General features: G+C 34.9%; 1 protein-coding gene across 3 annotated transcripts in view; it reads left to right on the top strand.

The window, feature by feature from the left end:
- The window catches only part of PIGN (phosphatidylinositol glycan anchor biosynthesis class N), an 88,145-nt gene that overhangs the window by 33,914 nt on the left and 35,099 nt on the right, over positions 1 to 19,132 (top strand). For all 3 annotated transcript variants that reach the window (XM_032470750.1, XM_006182787.3, XM_032470749.1), the window contains 8 exons: positions 3,392 to 3,470; positions 4,401 to 4,583; positions 9,906 to 10,045; positions 12,125 to 12,224; positions 12,329 to 12,421; positions 13,605 to 13,696; positions 16,014 to 16,122; positions 18,267 to 18,375. In XM_032470750.1, coding sequence (XP_032326641.1) covers positions 3,392 to 3,470; positions 4,401 to 4,583; positions 9,906 to 10,045; positions 12,125 to 12,224; positions 12,329 to 12,421; positions 13,605 to 13,696; positions 16,014 to 16,122; positions 18,267 to 18,375 — 905 coding nt within the window. The remainder of the gene's footprint in view (positions 1 to 3,391; positions 3,471 to 4,400; positions 4,584 to 9,905; positions 10,046 to 12,124; positions 12,225 to 12,328; positions 12,422 to 13,604; positions 13,697 to 16,013; positions 16,123 to 18,266; positions 18,376 to 19,132) is intronic.

The raw sequence follows: 19,132 nt of genomic DNA, 5'->3' as shown, positions 1-19,132 counted from the left end.
TGTGTAGGGATGCCCGAAGGGTTACAGTTTGTAGAATCCTGGATTACTTCTCTGTGGTTTCCTTCTCTCTAGGGTCTGAGCCCTTCAATTCTTGAATTCTCAGCAGCTCTCCAGTACCTTAAAGTTTATTTTTAGTTTTGTTTTATCAAGCTTTCTGATTGTTCCTGGTGGGAGCATTGCTGTGCTCAAGCTTCTCCATCATAGCCAGAAACTATGGTTAAATTTTAATGTTTTAATTATTTTATTAAAATTAAGAAAAACCTAGTTAGTAAAATGTGATTGGAAAAATAATACATAGTCACAACACAAATCTCACAAATGATAATAAAAAGTTCCCGTGCCTGTGTTCCAGTCTTAGCAGTCTTCCTGGAGGCAAAGTTGCAGCTTCTTATGCATCTGTCTATATATATCAAGTGTACAGATGTATGTGTATGTATATATCCCTTTTGCTAATATATTTTAAATTTTAATTACAGAATTCTTCAAGCATGCTGAAAAGAATAGAGAATATAACAAAAATCCTTGTACCTATAGTCCAGGTTTAAGAAACGTTAACATTTTACAATATTTCTTTGGATCCTCTTTTTTTCTTAAGAAATAAAATGGTGTCATATACTTGAAGCCCTATTTTTAAAATTTACCAAGTTTAAAAAATAATTCTCTTTTTTTCCATTCTGTCTGATTTTCAAGATTTATGATCCGTGTTGCCACATGCAGATCCCCTTTACTCATTTTAGTGTATATGTGGTATTCCTATGATTATTCCTTTGCCAACCCCCCTTGTTTTGTTGTTGTTATTTATTTTGTCTTTCTTACATAGAGCTTAAAATACTGCACCTTGTATTCTTGACTTTTCATTTCTCATAATACTTCTTTGTTTTAAATATGTGATACTAAGACTTATTTTGCACCCCTTCACAACTTATGGAAAACTAACAAAAAATGCATAGGGAACAAGTTTATGAGTCTTTAATGTCATAATGCTATAGTGAGATTTGTACGGAACATTTTGATGAATTCCAGACATATTTTGAAACTTTGGCATGTCCCAAGGTTTAAAACAGTTCACTTAGAAAAATATGAATTACACTGATCTGGTTTCCTTGCCTAAGTCCTCTCTATATAACATAATATTTCATATATAACTTGTAATTAATGTAATTAACAAATATTTCTCTTTAAAAATGTTTCTTCTCTCATTTTTTTTTAAGTCTTCACTTGAGAACACAAATTAGCTTAAGTAATTTAGTCTGGACAAACCTTTTTTTCATCTTTTTATTTAGTATAGCAAATTGTAAGGTACTTTAAGAATGACAATGTATATTCTTTTATTTTTCTTCCTTTTTTGGTTTTGTAATATTTTGATAGCATTTTAATCAGTTAAGATTTATCAATTCATTTTATGTGCTTTATACCTTGCTAAGTATTATTGATATTAATGGAAATAATTAATGGCCCACATGGAGGTTAAAACTTAATTGAAGAGAAATAAATTGATCATTATACCACACTAAAGTGCTGATGGTGTGATGTGAGATTTGGAGTGGACCATAAAGGATGATGAAGATTTGATTTTGGATAGCAGAGAGGGGAGGATCTTTATGAACAATAACTCAGATGAGAATGCAAGATCAGTGAAGAATGAAGAGTTTAACTGTTTTATAGCTGAGGGGATATATTTGGGATAAGTGGGAAATTAAGTAGAATAGGAGGAGAGAGCTGTCAGTAGTCCGGGTAGTTTAGAATTAATGAAGTAGACAATAAGATACCCATATCAATTTAAAGTACATTAGAAGATGAAATCAGTATTTTAGGAATCAAAGTGGATCAGAGCAAGGAGAGGGAGCTCAACGAGAAGGGTTGTATGAAACTGGAAAATTTATCTTCAAAGAATGCCTGTGCTCTCTGGCCCAGTGATTCCATTTTTAAGACTTCTAGGACGATATTCTAAAATGTGTGGTGTCTGATGGACAGAGAACTGGATCATGGCAAATGTTTTGAAATAATTTGTTTTTCTGTCATGTGTTCTTGGTTCCTGGTACCTTTTCCTCCAAACCCCAGTGAGTCCAGGGGTGGGGACTTTTTACTACAGTTTGACTGAGTGTTTGGCTTCCCATGAGTTGAAAAATCTGAGATCCCTTGGGGTAGGCTCAGATACTTAACCAGGGGCTCTGTACCACTCTAGAGGGTTTGTAGATGAGCTTCTGGGGTTCATGAATTTTCTGAAATTATATGTAAGATTTGGATTATGTTTATTTTCTAGAGAGAGTTTCAGATTCTGAAAGATGTCTGTGACCCCACCCAAATTAATAACATTGCTTAAAAGGTGTACTTCCTGCGAGTCTCCATCTTTTCTCTTTAGAAGGTGCTGAAACCGAGTAGAGAAAAGATAAGTGATTATCTGTTGAACCATATGAAATTGCCAAAATTTAATTCAGTAGTTTTTGGCATACAAAAACATCAGTTTCATATGATCCAACCTAATATATCCTTAAATAACTTTTTCACACTTTTAAAATGTAAAGGTATTCACTTTAGGAATGTAGGTTCTAGTCAAGCAGTGTATGTTCAATTTTGTGTTTAAATGTACTTACTTAAAAATTACTTATGCAGTATTAGGAGTGTTTCTCCTGTATATTTAAGGTTTCTACTGTGGTAAAACAAGACAAGGAAATGGTGAAAAGAGAAATGAAAAATAGGGGAACCAAAAAATGTGCATATATTTTATATTTGTATATAAATACAAAAAAAGCAGATAGGTTCAAATTGTTCACTGACTTTAATTGTTGGTTAAGCTCTGCCTGGATCTCTTCGATAATGAAAATTCTCAGGCCCTGTCTGGCTCAGAGGTTTAAAGTTCCAAAACAAATCTAGTCTGTTGTGTCTACCATGAGCATGAAAGAGGGCTAAGCATTGTAACCCAGACCACTCGTTTCCTGTTCCATTAATTACATTGATTTAATCAGAATACCTTTGTTAGCCAGAATATTACATTTCTTCCAGTGGTGCCAGTCAGTGATGTATTATACGACTGTCCTGAGTGGAGTTTGGCAGTTGAAACTTTGAGTCAGAAAAACCAAATTTAACTATAAGCCATTTATTGGAAGAATTCAGATAACCAGCAGTGATACAGTTTAGCTTGGAGTTTGTTCATTTGTCTCTTTCTTTCTTTTCTCAATTTTCACCATCCTTTTATTTTCAATCAAGCAAAAAAAAGAAAGAAAAGAAAACAGAAAAAGAAAGAAAGAAAGAAAAGAAAGAAAGAAAGGAAAGGAAGGAAGGAAGGAAGGAAGGAAGGAAGGAAGGAAGGAAGAAGGAAGGAAGGAAGGAAGAAATGTAATTGAAATGAGGAAACATTTTAAACCTAAACCCTTTTTTTTTTCTTTTGTAGGTTGCTTTCTGATTCTAAACAGATGAACATTTTAAGAAAAGCAAGGTCTTATATAAAACAGAAAAAGTATGATGAAGCAGTAAGTATGCAGACCTTGTGTATGTAAATAGCTGATCCTTCAGGTATGGGGAGAGGCAGGGATGGTGATGGAGAGCAAAGTGGGCAGGCTGGGGAGCTTTCCTGAACACTCAAGGAAGGGTTGAATTTCCTAAGTAGCTGATATAGCCATGGACATCCATCTCTTATTTCAGATCATGTTATAGGTAAATGTTTTTAGGTTAAAACTGGAGATGAACAATTGCCATTTTCTGTAATGAGAAAGTATATTCCAAGCTTCTGTCACCCTACTTATGCAGAATTTTTAGAATGTTGACGTATTTGTACATTGGGAATTAGCTTCATGCTATTAGAAGTCTAATGATTCGTATTGAAGCTTTGACTTTTCCAAGCTCCTACCCTGCTATGTTTTTCATTAATTTTCTCTTTGTTGAATGGTCATATAATTTTAAAGAAAGAAAGAATTCTATTTCAGTTTCTAAAATTGCCTAAATAATACCATGCATTTCTCATGCTTATTTTTGTTACGATTTTATAATGGCAAACTATCCTTCCTCTCTAAAATATTAAGCTATTTTAATAATGTTTTATAGCTGAATTAGGTAATCTGATATGAGAAAGTCAAATGGTATAAATGTGGACATCTCTGTTACTTGGAAACTATATTAGCCATTTCCTTCTTATGTCATCTGAGAATAATTTCCACAAAATGAATCATTTAAAATCAGTACACATCTCATGGATAGTTTACATTTAAAGTGTCCTTATCAAGATTTAAAAATTAATTTTATTCAGGGATTTTTCTTATGCTTTGCAAGAAAGATCCATGAATAATCAAAATGTTTTTGATCTGTCATTTACAGTTACTCTAATTTTAATAATTCTCTTTCCTTTGAAACTTAAATTTTCTTATTCTTTCTGGGTTGCAAGTTACATTTTTCTTTCTCCATAGGTCTCCCTTTGCAAGGAGCTGATTAATCTTTCATTGAAAGGATTGTCCTATTATCACACTTACGACAGATTCTTCTTGGCCTTCAACGTTGTTCTCGGTTTTGTGGGATGGATATCTTACGCTTCTTTGTTGATCATCAAGTCTCACTGCAACCTTACCAGAAGTGTTGGTAAAGAAGTCAAGGTATGTTCAGAAAATATAATGAAGATTCAGATGATGGTGTAAAATCACTAGGACTGAGGGAAGAAATTGAAGCAAATCAACTGTAATGAGTTCGTATAATGTGCATTTTGTACTAAGCTAACTCTTTTGTGTGCTTTTGTTGTATTAGGTCTTTTTCTCAGTGATCTTTATTTCTTTAGTTTGGAAAAAGGTGTGTCAATAACAACCATCCCGTAACTTAAGAAGGCTACGAAGATAACTATAACTTAAATTCACCTATGTCACTAACTGTTGATTTTCTGTTTATTTTTATAATTATTTAGCATGTTATAAGTATTCCATATCTTTGTACAATAAAGGTGGTCAGAAAACTACTTAAAAGTGATATATTTAACTTTATCTGATATTGAGTTTAGCAGTTGGAAAGAAAGAAAATCACTTACTCCAAATATTCCTTTTTTTTTTAAGTAATACATGTTTTTCTGAAATTATCCTTACCTATTTTATCTTTCTAAAATTCTGAAGTACAGATTTCCAGAACTTTCTACGTATCCTCATTTGAAGAATTAGTCCCTAGTTTACTGTACTTTCAATGCCAAAAAAACTCTCCTCTTGAATAATCCTTTAAACAACTGAGAAAATATGACAGAACATACATGGTTTTACTATATTAAAACACTTTAGTCTTTTCAAATATATTGCTGTCATTTACCAGGGAGAATATGCAGCTTCCGCTTCCTTTACTTCATTCTCTGCAGTGGTTATGACCACATCTAAATTCTCTAAAAAGCAATGTATCTGGGTGGTGTATTATTAATAGTCTGCAGATATTTCCAGTGATTACTTTTTTCCATTTTATATTTTATTTTTCTGTAATGGAAGGAAGAATAGTAGTGTTTATTCCATTTTATAGTGCTTTAATGCATCTTAAATAATTTCCCCCAAGTAATTTTCACTATTTGAATGTATGTGAAATTGGATCGAGTAGAAATAATTTCTTATGTACTAGGGAAAGAGACAAAAACAAATGTGTTTCAGTAAGGGATCTATCTAGGCATTCAGCTGGGTATTTGAAATTTATTTTGCCATTTTAAACTTGTAACAGTGCTGGAAGTAGGCATTATAATTTCTCTGTACAAAAGAGGAAACTGAAGCCTTGCAGAAGGCCATTCAGCTGGAAGGTGAAGGGACTGAGATTTGAGTCCAGAGCAGTGTTAGTGCCCAGCACTGCCTTTTTGTGTTTATCTTGATTGGTGTTATTGAGAAAGGATATGATGTCTTTAGATTGATGTGTCAGCAGATTTCATGGCTGATAGTTCTGTATTCATTCATTCGCTAATGCAGCAAATATTTCTCTGAGTGCACAGCACAATGCCAGCTGCTGCGTAGGCTGCAGCAAGAGATGTAAAATTCAGACTCTACTCTCAAGGAGCTTGGAATTAAATAAAGTAGGTCAGAAATGTACACACATAACCGCCTTATCAGGTATAGGTCACCAGGCTAGAACACTGTTACAAAAGACAACAACCTAAGTGTTTGACAACCTTAGTATATGTTAAGTGTTTGAATGTGATACAGAGACTATCATTTTAAATAAAGGAAATCTCTCTTTAGCTAGGGTGATGATAACAGGAGAAAGAAAGAAAGTCTTGGTGGAAATCTAATAGTCAGACTATAGGGAGAGGATGAGAATTAGAGCGAATTGAATGGTATAAACAGCAGCAGAGTTGGGGAAATGTATTTTTATGTTGGGTTAGTAAGTGATAATTATTAAACCCCACCATTCCAGGACTATCCTGGGTGTTTCACATGTGTCATTCAGTTAAGCTTAATACCACCCTAGACTTAGTGGCTATAATTCTCATGGGTGGGGGGATTTTGGGTTCAGAGAGATAGTTTCCTTCAAGGGCACACCATTGTTAAATGACAGAACTAATATATTCTGATGCTTAAACTCATGCTCTTTCTACACCGTGATGCCTTCAAAATAAATAGTTCAGTTTGAGTAGAATGTGGGAGGTTTGTTCAAGAGACTAATAAGAAAGAATACTGACAATAAGGATTAGGCTGAAGGAATCAAAGGCCTCAAATGCTTCAGAGTTTAGACTTGATGTAGTGAAGAGTTGGTACGTCAGAGTTAAACCAGAGAAACAGACCGGTAGGATCTCGGTATTAAGAGATTTAGTGTATGGAGCTGTCTTCCGTGACCGTGGGGGCTCGTTAGGTGGGTCCTGAGTTCACAGTCAGGCCATCAGGGAGGGTGGACTGGGACTTGCAGGAGCCGGAGCTCCCTCCACACGGGCAGTTTCTTCTTCAGGGAGGCCTCCGTTCAGCTCTTCAAGCCCTGTAAGTGATTGAATCAGCCCACCCCCGATTGTTGATGATAATCTCTCTTCCTTAAAGTCATCAGATTGTGGACTTCAGTCACATCTACCAGACACTTTTACAGCAACACTTAGATTAGTGTTTTGAATAACTAACTAGGGGCTATAGCCTGGCCAAGCTGACACATTAAAACTTGACCATTGCAGTTGAGGTCATTGAAAGTATTTTGAACCCTTTGGTTCTGTTTGCAAAAATATTCTGATTCTTCTTTAGCAAGAGTTTATAGTTTAGTGAAGTGACACAATTAAGTATTTTCTGGAAGAAGAATAAGTTTCCAGAAGTCTGTAGTATTAATTTAAGGGAGGCATGGAGAGCAAATGGGGGCAAGATGATTTCAGCTGTGCACGTATTAGATCGTGATGCTTGCAGCTCGGGTGGAGGGAGGCTTCACAGAGGAAGCTCCTGCCAAAGTGAAGTCTTAAAGGTGAGTTGGATAGCCCAATAGGAAAAAGGAAAAAAGATGTGCCGAGAAAACAGCAAATGCCAAATGAGGAGTGAGGTAACATGGCTTCTTGGAAGAGCTGCAAGTCACTGACGTGGCGAGACTGTAGAGGGCTGGGAGGTAGTGGGAGATGAGCTCCCAGCAGCTGTTACCCTCCCCTGCCAGGCAAGAAAGCAGAGCTCCAGACAAGATAAATGGTTGAGTCAAATTGACAGCAAATGGAATGGCAACACTGGAATTAAATTTACGTCTGACTCCAAAGTTTGTCACTCCTACTTGACAGTGTCCTCCACGTGATACAGGTCGTTTCTAATTTATCACTATCACAGGCAAGTCTGCAGTGAACATTCTCTTTTTTTAATACACTTTTTTAAAAACATACTTGATTTGTAATGGTGGTACTAGAGATTGAACCCAGGACCTTGTGCATGCTAAGCATGTTCTCTGCCACTGAGCTAAACCCCCCAAACCCCCAACATTCATTTTTCTATGAACGTGATTTGCCACAGCTGCTCTTATTTGAACTCTGTGTTTGACTTCTGTGTACTCCTCTCCTTTGCTTTTGCTAGTTTGGATGTCCTTTGCTTTAGAACTCAATATTCTTATTTTGCCACACACTTTCCTTGTTCTCTCCTTACTTAGTAAAATCTCAAAATGTTAACCCCTTAAACCAAGCCCTGTGATTCTGTCTCCATTTGTATGGTTTAAACTCCTTGGAGGCCAGCACCTGGTACAAAGCATGGCATAGAGGGTGAGACTTAATAACCGTTCATTGGATAAAGGAGTAATCACAATGCACACTCGTGGTTCATTATCAACAGGTGTTTTTGGAGGGCAGGGGGAGGCAGGGAGTTAATTCATGATGAGGTAGAGAATGTTCCCCACTCCTGTTATTTAAAATCCTTTCAGTTTTTACTTCAGCTGAACTGAATTCTTTTTGACCTGGTTTCCTACAAGCAGGTGTTTTTTGTAATGTCTATTACTTTAGGTATCAGAGGATTAGATAATCATATGATACTGTACTGACTTTAGAAAATCCTTCTAGTGCCTTTTTCGGTACTCTTTTAAACTTCTTTTATTTTACTATTCTTAAAATTATGTGAAACCAGTCTTAGCTCCTATAGTGAGTACCTGCCCCAGGCACCTTCAGCTTTAGGGGCTCTGCCTGTCCTTATCTGTGTGGGATTCACCCCTTCTCCCATCCCCTCGCTGTGGGACCTCCACTGCTGCCTCGTCCATCTCCAATTCCAGTGCTGTTCACTGATAGGTCTCTGCAGTGGCTTCGGGGACTAATGCAAAGAAGTAGAAGAGAAGAGAATAAAAACAAAGGTGATACCAGCAGCCATTATTTACGAGGCAGTAGTAATATTCTGGGCACTTCGTTAAATAAGCTCTTTACATAATCTCATTTAAGCATTACCAACCTTGATAGATAGATATGGAATTTTATTCCCATTTTATAGGTGGGGGTGAAATTAAGTCTCAGAATCTAAGTCTTGTACTTGGTTTATGATCATACAGGGAGCAAGTGACAGAATGAGGATTTGAATTCTGATCTGTGTAGCTCCAAACCCTTAATCACTGTGCTATGTTTCACCTTCCTCTTTACAGCTCTGCCCTAGTTTATCCTTGCTTCTTTACTTCCCTTCCGGTGATGTTTTATGCCAGTAGGGGGGAATTGTAAAGAGGAAAAAACTCTTGCTCCCCCTCCCTAACTTGCCCTGCTCCAGAAGGTAATTCTTAATTCTCACCTTAATTAGCTTGGGTAGCAAAGCAAGGGAAAACAGAGAAAACAAGGCACAGAGGCAAGAGAGCACGTCACATGACCCCTCCAGTTCTGTTTTTCCCTCCTGTGCTGTTGTTAGCATTCCAGTTTTCCGTAAGTGTGTTTCCCAGTTATTGGAAGTTCTGTCCCTGACCCCTGGCATCTTTACTCCTGGCCCAGAGCACCTGTGGGCTTGCCCAGCCCATGGAGGGGCCATCATTGGTGACTTACACTGAGGAACTCCTTTCTTGTTTGGCAGGTGGTTGGAAAGAGAAGATATGACTGAATGAATCTACTGTGGTTGGGCAATGGAGAGAGAAGCGTGGGCCGCATGTCAAGTTGAAGTTCGAATAGATAGAAGCATTGTTCCAAATGAAGATTAGGTCCCACAGTTTATTGTGGATTAAATGGGCTTTTGTGAGCTAGTCAGTGAACTTAATCAACATTTGTAAAATCGGTGCCGAGGAGAAATATGCTCGGAGTCTGAACAAGTTACTTGCAAACAAGCATTAGAAACTTAGTCACTTTTAAATTGAGAATTGCCTAATTGCAGCAGTTCCAGGCTATCCGGCTTTTTCTTCTATAATGTGCTTCTCCAATGACAGATTTTTTTAAAATGCAGTTCTTACTCATCTAGTTGTAGAGCCATTGAAAGAAAGTAATATATTTCCTTCTCTTCATAAAATCTCTTCTAAAAACCTGTCAGTTAGCATGAGTTTGGAGTGTTTTCAATGTTTTGTTTGATTTTCAGAAACCAAGCCATCTCCTGCCATGTTGTTTTGTAGCTATTGGCGTTTTAGTAGCACTTTTCCTGCTGGTTCAAGCCTGTCCCTGGACTTACTACGTATACTGCTTGTTGCCACTGCCCATATGGTGTGCGTTTCTAAGAGAGTAAGTAACACATCTTGCTGTCTCATTTTTCACTTCACCGGCAGTTAAGTCTGTGTTTAAAATGCATTAGTTTCTGTAGCCTAAGTTGTGAAAGATACTTCTAATAACCTCAGGTCTCCGAGCCCTGTCATTTCATCTGTAACAGCATCAATGTTGCATATAAACATCCTTTGTGTTTTCCCTTCTGACTTCATCTTTATTGCCCTGAGGTAGCATTGATCTCATTCCCTTCTTTGTGTATCTTTTATATGAAAATCTGGAGTAAAAATTAAATGATTAATATAGATTGTACTATGCCAATGAGTAACTGGCATTTTGAACTTGTCTCATCCCAGTTTCCAGTGTATCTTCATGCTTCACAAAGTAGTTTATAAGCTTTCATGCTGTGCATTTTTGCCCCTCCCTTCCTAGCTGGCACGTAAACTTAGATGAAGGAAAGTGTGTAATTAAATACAATCTAGTAATATGCACATACAGGGATTAATGGATATTATCACTTATTCTGTGGTTCTGCCTTTAAGTGTTTCCTCACCAATTGGACTTAAAATGAGTTCTTCCCATTATAGAAAACATCAGAGGTAGAGCTCTCATAAGCGTTTCAAGCACTTTAAAACAAAACCACTAAAATACTGGGCTGGTTCAAGTTCATAGGCAGCGAGGGTCACCTTGCAGATCTTGTTCATTTCTGTATTTGCACCAGTAATCTAGAATTTAAACTTAGTCTTGGACATCCAAGCATCCTCTGAGCAAACCAGACCCTGAGAGTAGACCAGGGAATGACAGCCCAGCATAAGGGTATTTTCAGAGTTGGCCAGCATGTTTGCAGTGACATGATGTGTATTTTTATTTTGATTTCTGTTAATTTCAGCGTTGACCACCTCTTCTTAATATCAAAAATTAAAATTAATATTAAAATATTTTAAATATTAACATTTTAAATATAAGGCAAAACAAACCATTGATAAAAGAACATACTATTCTCCATTTGAAAAGATTAGGGTTGCTGGATGTACATATTTAAACTGGATTTTTTTCTAATTTCATTTGCTCTGGTTTAAAATTTTAGAATGAAAGATTTTATCCAAAATTCCCTTCTGAATTATTAAATATTCTATTTATGAAGAACACATGTTTAAATTTTAAGGGACAATGTGATTTTGAAAGTATGTTGTGTTCTATCTTCATCTTTTTGATAGATTATAAAGAAAATAAAAGATAAAAATTCACTTTTCTTCTAGAAAAAATCTAAATGATTTTACAAAAGATCACTGTTGAGAACAAAAGAAACATTCTCATTTTGACTGGTGTTAGCTTTTCTTTCCTGCATGGCACCTTCAAAGTTTTGATAACATTATATAACCATTGTTGTCAATCAGAAAGATGTTATAAACCAAATGATATGACCTTTTATAATTGCCTACTTAATAATGCACTACAAATGCTAAAAATTTTTTTCCAGTGATGAAATGTAAAAAGTACTCAAGTATGTAATATATTTTTAATGGTTATGAATTCACATTTAATTATAATTAGTGTACAATTAGTGACATCTTGAATTGAGTTTCAAAAAGGTTATTTAACCCAGTGAAAAAGTGCAGTTAAGGTTTTCTCTATCTGGATGAGGAGAACTTACCTTTATTTTATTAAGACAGTTCAGATTTCAGTATATAATTAACCTTGGTGAATTTTCAAAATGTTCTCAGTTTTTAATCATTTGGGTTGATTGGGTTCATTATATCTGTAATTATATGTACCTATGTTTATACTATGATCAAATAAAACTCATTTATTGTCATTAATGTTTGTCATTAAAAAACCAAGCAAGTTTTTATGATAATTATCAAATTAATTCAGAAATGACATTTTTCCTAAAATATTTCTAGGTTTCAAAAAAAAATGGTAAGTAAAGCCATTGAAACAAATCTGTTAGAAGTTATCTTAGTTTTTAAAAAAATCTATAAATTAAAAATTCCCTGATTTCTATGCATAAAATTTTTATTTTTTTACTATATGAGACCTATTTTTTTGCATTCACTATAGGTTTTAAATAATCTTCTTATAAATAATCTTGTTAAACAGATTTCCAGTTCTTCAAGGCTTTGTCACATTACTGTTGACCTTCCCTCCAAGTCGTTTTGTTGGATACCTGTTACTCTTTATCCTGGGAGTTGAAGTATTGGTAAGTGATTTACCGCATGACAACATTTTCAGGTCTCTTTCATACACATGTAACTCCTTTGAAATAACCTCATTTTCCCGTTCTTCTTTGTATTGCCTTGCTAGGTTCTCAGTTTTTTCTACCGCTATATGCTTACAGCTGGACTCATCGTGTTTGCAGGGTGGCCATTTATCACCCCACTGTGGACTCGAGCAAAGGTATAAGTATTCATTTTGACATTGGACAGATTCATAGCGACTTCATTTTGATATGTGTTTAATTTAAGGAATCGTTCATTTTTTAAGACAAGAGTAGAATGTGTCCTTATATTAAAGAACCTGCTCCTTTTGACAGGAGGACTGAGGTTGACTTTAAGGTTTCCGTGATTCATGTAGACTTTCCCATCAAAATGAACTGGTCTTGTGGTGATTGAAATACTCGAGACACAGAGCCGATACATCCTTCTCTGAAGCACTTCCTAGACTCCTTTAGTCTCAAATATCTAAATGCCACTGAGGAACTGCCCAGAGCAGTGTGGTGGCAGGGGGGCTATGCTCTGGACTCAAGTCAGTGGAATCATCCCCACTTCTGTTCCTGAGCCACCTCAGTTTTTCTCTGGAAAAGTGTATATTCATGATAGATTATTCTAAAATATAATTCCTCCTGGCTTACTTCCTTTAACTAGGTAGGTAATTAATTACAATGTGCTTCTATAAAGTGTACTGTCATGTTTCCACTTGGATGCTTTTTTTTTTCCTTTTTCTTTTTCTTTTTTTTTCTTTTTTCCCACTGTGATACTTTTTGATGGAGGTAGCCAGAAGATAGAAATAGCTTGTCTCCACCCTGTGAGAGCTTACAAAATGTTCCAATTAATGGGATTATTGATCTTTCTTTTTTTTTTTTTTTTTTTGGTCTTAATCTAATTACAAAGCATTTTTAACTATTTCCCTCCTGGGTTCAGTCATTTGACTATGATTGCAGGCCAGCATTCTTATAGATGTCATAATATACAGTAGAACATGAGTCAAATGAAGTACTTGCTTTGAAATAGCAGACCCAAGCTTAAATCCTGGCTGTCTGTTTTCATTTACGAGTCAAAGATCTGGTGCCACTTACGCTTTAACACCTCTGAGCTCAGTTTCCTCATCTGAAATACCATGAATAATATAACCTACCTCTTGAGGTTATTGTGAGAATTAAATAAGATAATGCTCATATCATACGTAATACAGTGCCTACTGCATAACAGATCCTTCACAAGTAGTAACTATTACTTTTTAAAGTAAACAGATGTAAGACTTTAGATTTTCCTTTTAGTTTCACAGCCAGGTAGTCTGTGAAACACTGAAGACAGTTTTCTGTACCGTAATTATCTAAAGATAACTTTTTTCTTTATTTTAGAGCACCTCACTGAGTTGGATTTTCTTCTGTTTGCTCCTGGCAGTGTTTCCACTGATGCCTGTTGTAGGACGAAAGCCAGATATCTTTCTAGTGTAGGAACAATATTTTAACTTACTTTCTTTTTAATGCAATTGTTTTTCTCAATCAACACTATGAAATATGAACCTAATCTTGGCCATGAGTTTACAAATCACATGAACAAACTAGAAGTTAAAATACTGATATCAAACCATTAGTCCTAATTTTGGCCCAGGCTCTGAGAGGCATTAAAGCTCCCTGGAGATGCTTCTGGGCCTTCATAAAAGATGAAATTGTGCCAGTGATAACGTAAAATGCAAAAAAAAAAAAAAAAAAAAAAAGTCTAGAGGCTTTTGTGTGTTTTGTATATTGGGGAATCAGTAAAAGGTTTCACATGAAAAAAATGTCCTGTTGCCAAAATTAGAAGGTCTGGAAGCCATTGATGATTGATGTAATCTCTATATTTGAGCATGTCCACATTTTAAATGTCTTAGAAAAATGAAATTCTCTTCTAATCTGAATATGAAGATCTCCAGGGGAGGAAACTGTGTACCTTGACAACTTTCCCATGTTTAATCACTTTAACCATTAGAAGATTCTGCATACCGTACATGAATTCTCCATGCTGTGTTATATTTATTTCTCCTCAGTATATCCCAAGTAAATCTGTAAAATAATTGGTTACCTTTGCTTTTAACTTTACTTTTAAATTATCACGTAATCTACTGGCTCTGTGTGTGTATGTATGTGTGTGCTTGTCAAGCGAAATGGTCATTTTTTCATTTAACATTTCCTCTCATTTTCTAATCATGTAATTATCTTTGTTACTTTCTTTTGAACTCTGTTAGCAATTTTTTTTAGCATTCTAACCCAGTCTTTAGTAGATGAAGGTGTATCTTTTTTAACTGAAGGAAGATTAAACAATATTTTTAAAGTATGTGTTAATTTTAAAGTATGTGGTATCTATAAATTAACACATTTTATCTCATTTCTGTGAGAATAACAATATAGGAATAGCTCAGAAATTATTCTTGGAAGTCAGTTTATTAGCAGAGCCTAAAAAATTACATTGAATTCTAAAACTACCATCTCAGCCATACTTTATTAGTGTTAGTGAAAATGTTTTGCCGCTGTTATAAACTATAAACAGTATGTGCAAAGATGAATTCAAGCACTATTGACATAGTTGAACAGAACTTATCATATGCTAAAAGGAAAAGAAATTATGTAAATGATCCCCATAGAATTTTGCTACTTACCTATTCTAGTAAAGATTACTTCAGGAAGCAAACTTGTTAAATCATGAGAAATCTAATTTATGTTTTTAAAAATTATGTTATTTCTTTCTATTACTTTTTAATTTAAGTTCCTCAGTGATTCAGATTTCCCAGGAGTTATATTTGCAACTTCTTTATTTTGGCTCCTCCTGGGTTATGGAGAAATTTCTACTCTCCATTTAATCTCTCACATCACCTCCCTTCTTCAGAAAATTACAAAGATAGATACATGAAACATTTAAGGATAAAGAAAGAGCAAAAATGTATATAACATGGCTGTAGTATTCCTGTTTCCCCAGTTCTCTAAAGTAAAAATATATTCACCAGTGAATTAAAATACCAAATTACCTTTTTAAAGAAAAGAATGTGGGGGAGAAAAAGCAAAAACAAAGAATCTTAATCATACATGGCTGTATTTCATAATTTTTAATGGAAATCCACGTTGGATATATAACTTTTCCCTCATGATTCTCAAAGCTAGTATTAGAAGAATCAAAACTAAACAAAAACAAAGAAGCATTTTCCTGGGAATTCCTGCTTCGCGTTCCCCATAGCCCTGCCTTGCTCTTTCTTATTTCTCTCATGACCACTGTCCTACATGCCCCCCTTGTGACCACTGACTTACCCTTCCTTTAGACAGAAACAGCTGTGGAAGGCCCCCAGATCAATGGCAGAAAGGCACAATTTGTGGAATAAAAGTGTAGATCCTCCTTTTTGTATGAGTGAGTGGTCATAGAAAATGTATGGTGTAGATACTGATATGTTTGTTTAGCTATTTTTTGTATTTTTTAATACTGTTTTCTGTAAATTTATCAAAGTCAGGTTAAGAATTCTGGTAGTTGGTAAGCATAAAAGTCTAAAAAATCAAATTATAGAAATAAGATAAAGATACTTTAAAAACCATGAGAAGTTACAAATAAACCCATCCCCACAGTATCTTTATCCTAAGATTTTTATTCCTATTGCAACTGTACATTCATTTTGCTGCTTTATCTTGATTAAACCAAATGACTAAGAGGCTTACATTAGAGTAAAATGTCTATTATTTTCATATGATATGTATTCTGTGAATATCTTAAGACAATTTGAAATTGTGAATTTTGTTTTAAAACAGAATGAGTGCAGGCTTGCTGGTTCTTCTACTTTCCCTGTTTGTTGTAACATCTGTCATAAAAAGAAAAGATAGTTTTGTAAATGAAGAGCTGGTGTTACACCTATTACAGGTCAGTTACAGATTTTTAATACTACATTCTACTAATGATATGTTAAAATGTATTTTATGGTTTTGTTTGATTTATCTTGTTCTTAAGACACAATCAAGTTTTTTATTACTCAGTACCTGCCAGCTGAAAAGGAAGTTTTTTGTTTAAGATACATGCTCTGAAAGGTATGAAATAGCAAAAAGATCAACAGGAAGTCCTCCTCCTCCCCGCCTATCCCACCCCTACCTCCCAAAATGCCTAAAGAGCAGGATTTAAGGAGGTGTCAGAGGCATCAGTATTAACAAGAAGTTGAGCTGAAAAAGGCCTCCTCTGGACTGAGAGTCTGTATGGTCCTCATTTGGATTAGGAAAAAAGTAAGCTTCTTTGAAGTGAAAGTAGCCACTGAGTATGTTTATATGAAGAATAGCCTGTGTAAGACTCAGACGACGTCCTAGAAGAAAATGAACTTTACCTTGGTTGGTAGCTTTGGTGTGGTGAAAAGAACTTTGTACTTGACGTTTCCAAATTGAGTCAATTCCCAGTTATGCTGTGTCCTAGACGTGTGATTTTCAGTAACAGAACTTCAGTCTGTTTGTATTTAATCTATAAAGTAGAGATAATATCTAATAGGGTTGTGAAAGATTATGTAATGTTTTATTCTGTAACATGATAGCATTTTTGTAGATAAGAGGGGAAAACGCTTCTTTTTCCTTTTAAACAATAAAAAACAAACCACATCTAGAACACTGATTAAAAAGAAAATTCATGAGTCTTCTCAAAAAATTTACTCAGAACAAAGCTGGGATAATAGTATTTCCAAGAATCCTCTAAGATAAAAATATACAATACTTTGAAGGTGTTCATTCATTCTTGGAGAACAACAAAGAATGTTTACAAAGAGAAGAAATATTTTTGTCAAAGACCCTATCAAGATACTGGAACATATCTTTTCATTTTGAATGGTATACTGCCTGACTTTATGCTAAACCCAGAGAGGCTTTGACAAAATTCACCTGTAATGAGTACTTTAACAGGGGCATATATTTCTGAATCTCATTCTATAAGAGCAAAGAATACCATATTAAAATTCTTACGGACTTTGTAAAAATACCCCTAAGTATAAGGTAAATCTGTTACAAAATTCCTTTTTACATTATTAATTTGCATTAATTCCTCTACTGTGTGCCATATATTTTCTTTTGATTCCAAGATTTGTGTCTTTTCACATTTTAACGTATCTGAAATGAGAATGTGTCTTACAATTGAAAGGATCCTAGGTTTGTGTCATAGATTTACTGACAGCATATTTTCCTTCTTAGTTCACTAAAAATATAAGAGTAAATTACGTATATCTTTATGATTTGGTGATCAGGTTGCTAATCTGATCTCTAAGTGAAATTAGGTTGTTCACAGCCATACTGTAGCACATTTCTTAGATTGGCTATTAATCCACTAACTCGGGGGTCAGCAAACATTTTTCTAAAGAGCCAGATTAGAAATATTTTAGGCATCAGAATAAATGGGAGGAAAGTCACCTAGAACTAACTAACTAAATTAATGTTTTAGGCTTATGGGCCACATGGAGTCTGTTCAATTCAGCTTTACTATTGTAGGGCAAAGGGAGCTATAGACAACACATAAATGAACAGGAATGACTATGTTTCTAAAAACAGGCATCAGCCCATAAGCCATAGTTTACCAACTCAACATTATATATATTCCCTGAAGAATATTGTATCCCTTGCATTCCCAGTACCAGTGAATATTCAGTCCACAAATATGTTTTGAATGAATAAATAAATATGACCATGAGCAAGGGCCAGAGGTGGGAGACACTCAGCCCTGTATGCTAAGCTGTATACATTTCACCCTCTGCGTTTCCATGATTTAAGAAACCTTCAGGATTAATAACAAATATTTCTAAATAGAAACAGTGTGATAATGAATGCTAAAATACTCCTGAAAGTATAAAATGCCTCATTTCATGCTTCTACAAGAATTCTGAGTCTTGGTCTTGGCCACAAGAAGGTGAGCTGTTCCAATTTCAGTAGCATTTAGGCCAGATTCAAGCACTTTGTTCAAGCACTTTCCTAAGTATTCTTTCTAATATGTAAATTAGTGTCTCACCACCTTGTCTTTTATTTGCGTGTTCTGTTTGTTTTCAGATGGTGAGCATGGTGCTTTCCATGTGTGTTGTGTATGGCACCCATAAGAGTCTCCTCAAGAAACAAGGACTGCCTCTGCTTAATCAGACTGCTAGCTGGATGATATTAGGTAAGAGGTCAATCAAACCAAATGAGATAACTTTACATCAAGTCACATCTGTATTGTTGTTATTGAAAGAAATAATTTTGTTGCAGGAAAATAATAATTACCAGCTATTATTTCTATCTCAATGGAATTTGACAGAAAATTAGAACTTTGGTGAGCATTCATGTGTTAATAAGAATTACTTGATGGAATATTTATGACTTGATAATAAGGCTGTATATTTATTTACGCCTAATAAAAATAAATATGATTCCAAGCGAGAAGAAGATTTTGTGAAGAGATTCCTATGCAGAAATTTCATGTCAGTTCATAAATTCTCAGTTCTTAACGCAGCAGTTAAATTTTATCTGTATTTCTCTTGCTGGAAATAACATTGATTAGTTGCCTCCTAATAACATTACACATTTTATAAAGCCAGTTATATGTTTCAAAACATATTCCTCTATAGTACTTGAAGAATGTGCATGTGGAGCAAACAAATGTCATGTGAGTACTTAGCTTTTCCTTCCAGCTAGAAAACAGGAGCAAACTTTAAGTCCAGGTTTTTCATTTTAAAAAAAAGTTTGTAATGCCAGTGAATGGTGTGATATGCAATTTAACCTTTACATTTTAAAAGTGATTTTTGTTGTTCATCATTTAAAATGAAGAAGATCTTTCTTTGCCCTAGGTGGAGCTTTACGTTAAAAAAAAGGATTAAGAGATAAGAGTGTTTTTCCTTGGATTGCTCTTAAAATTCAAGCAGAGGCTTAAAATTACAATA

This window comes from Camelus ferus, chromosome 30 (genome assembly GCF_009834535.1).
Source record: "Camelus ferus isolate YT-003-E chromosome 30, BCGSAC_Cfer_1.0, whole genome shotgun sequence".
Classification (NCBI taxonomy): Eukaryota; Metazoa; Chordata; class Mammalia; order Artiodactyla; family Camelidae; genus Camelus; species Camelus ferus.
This window is presented reverse-complemented; position numbering and strand designations above follow the sequence as displayed.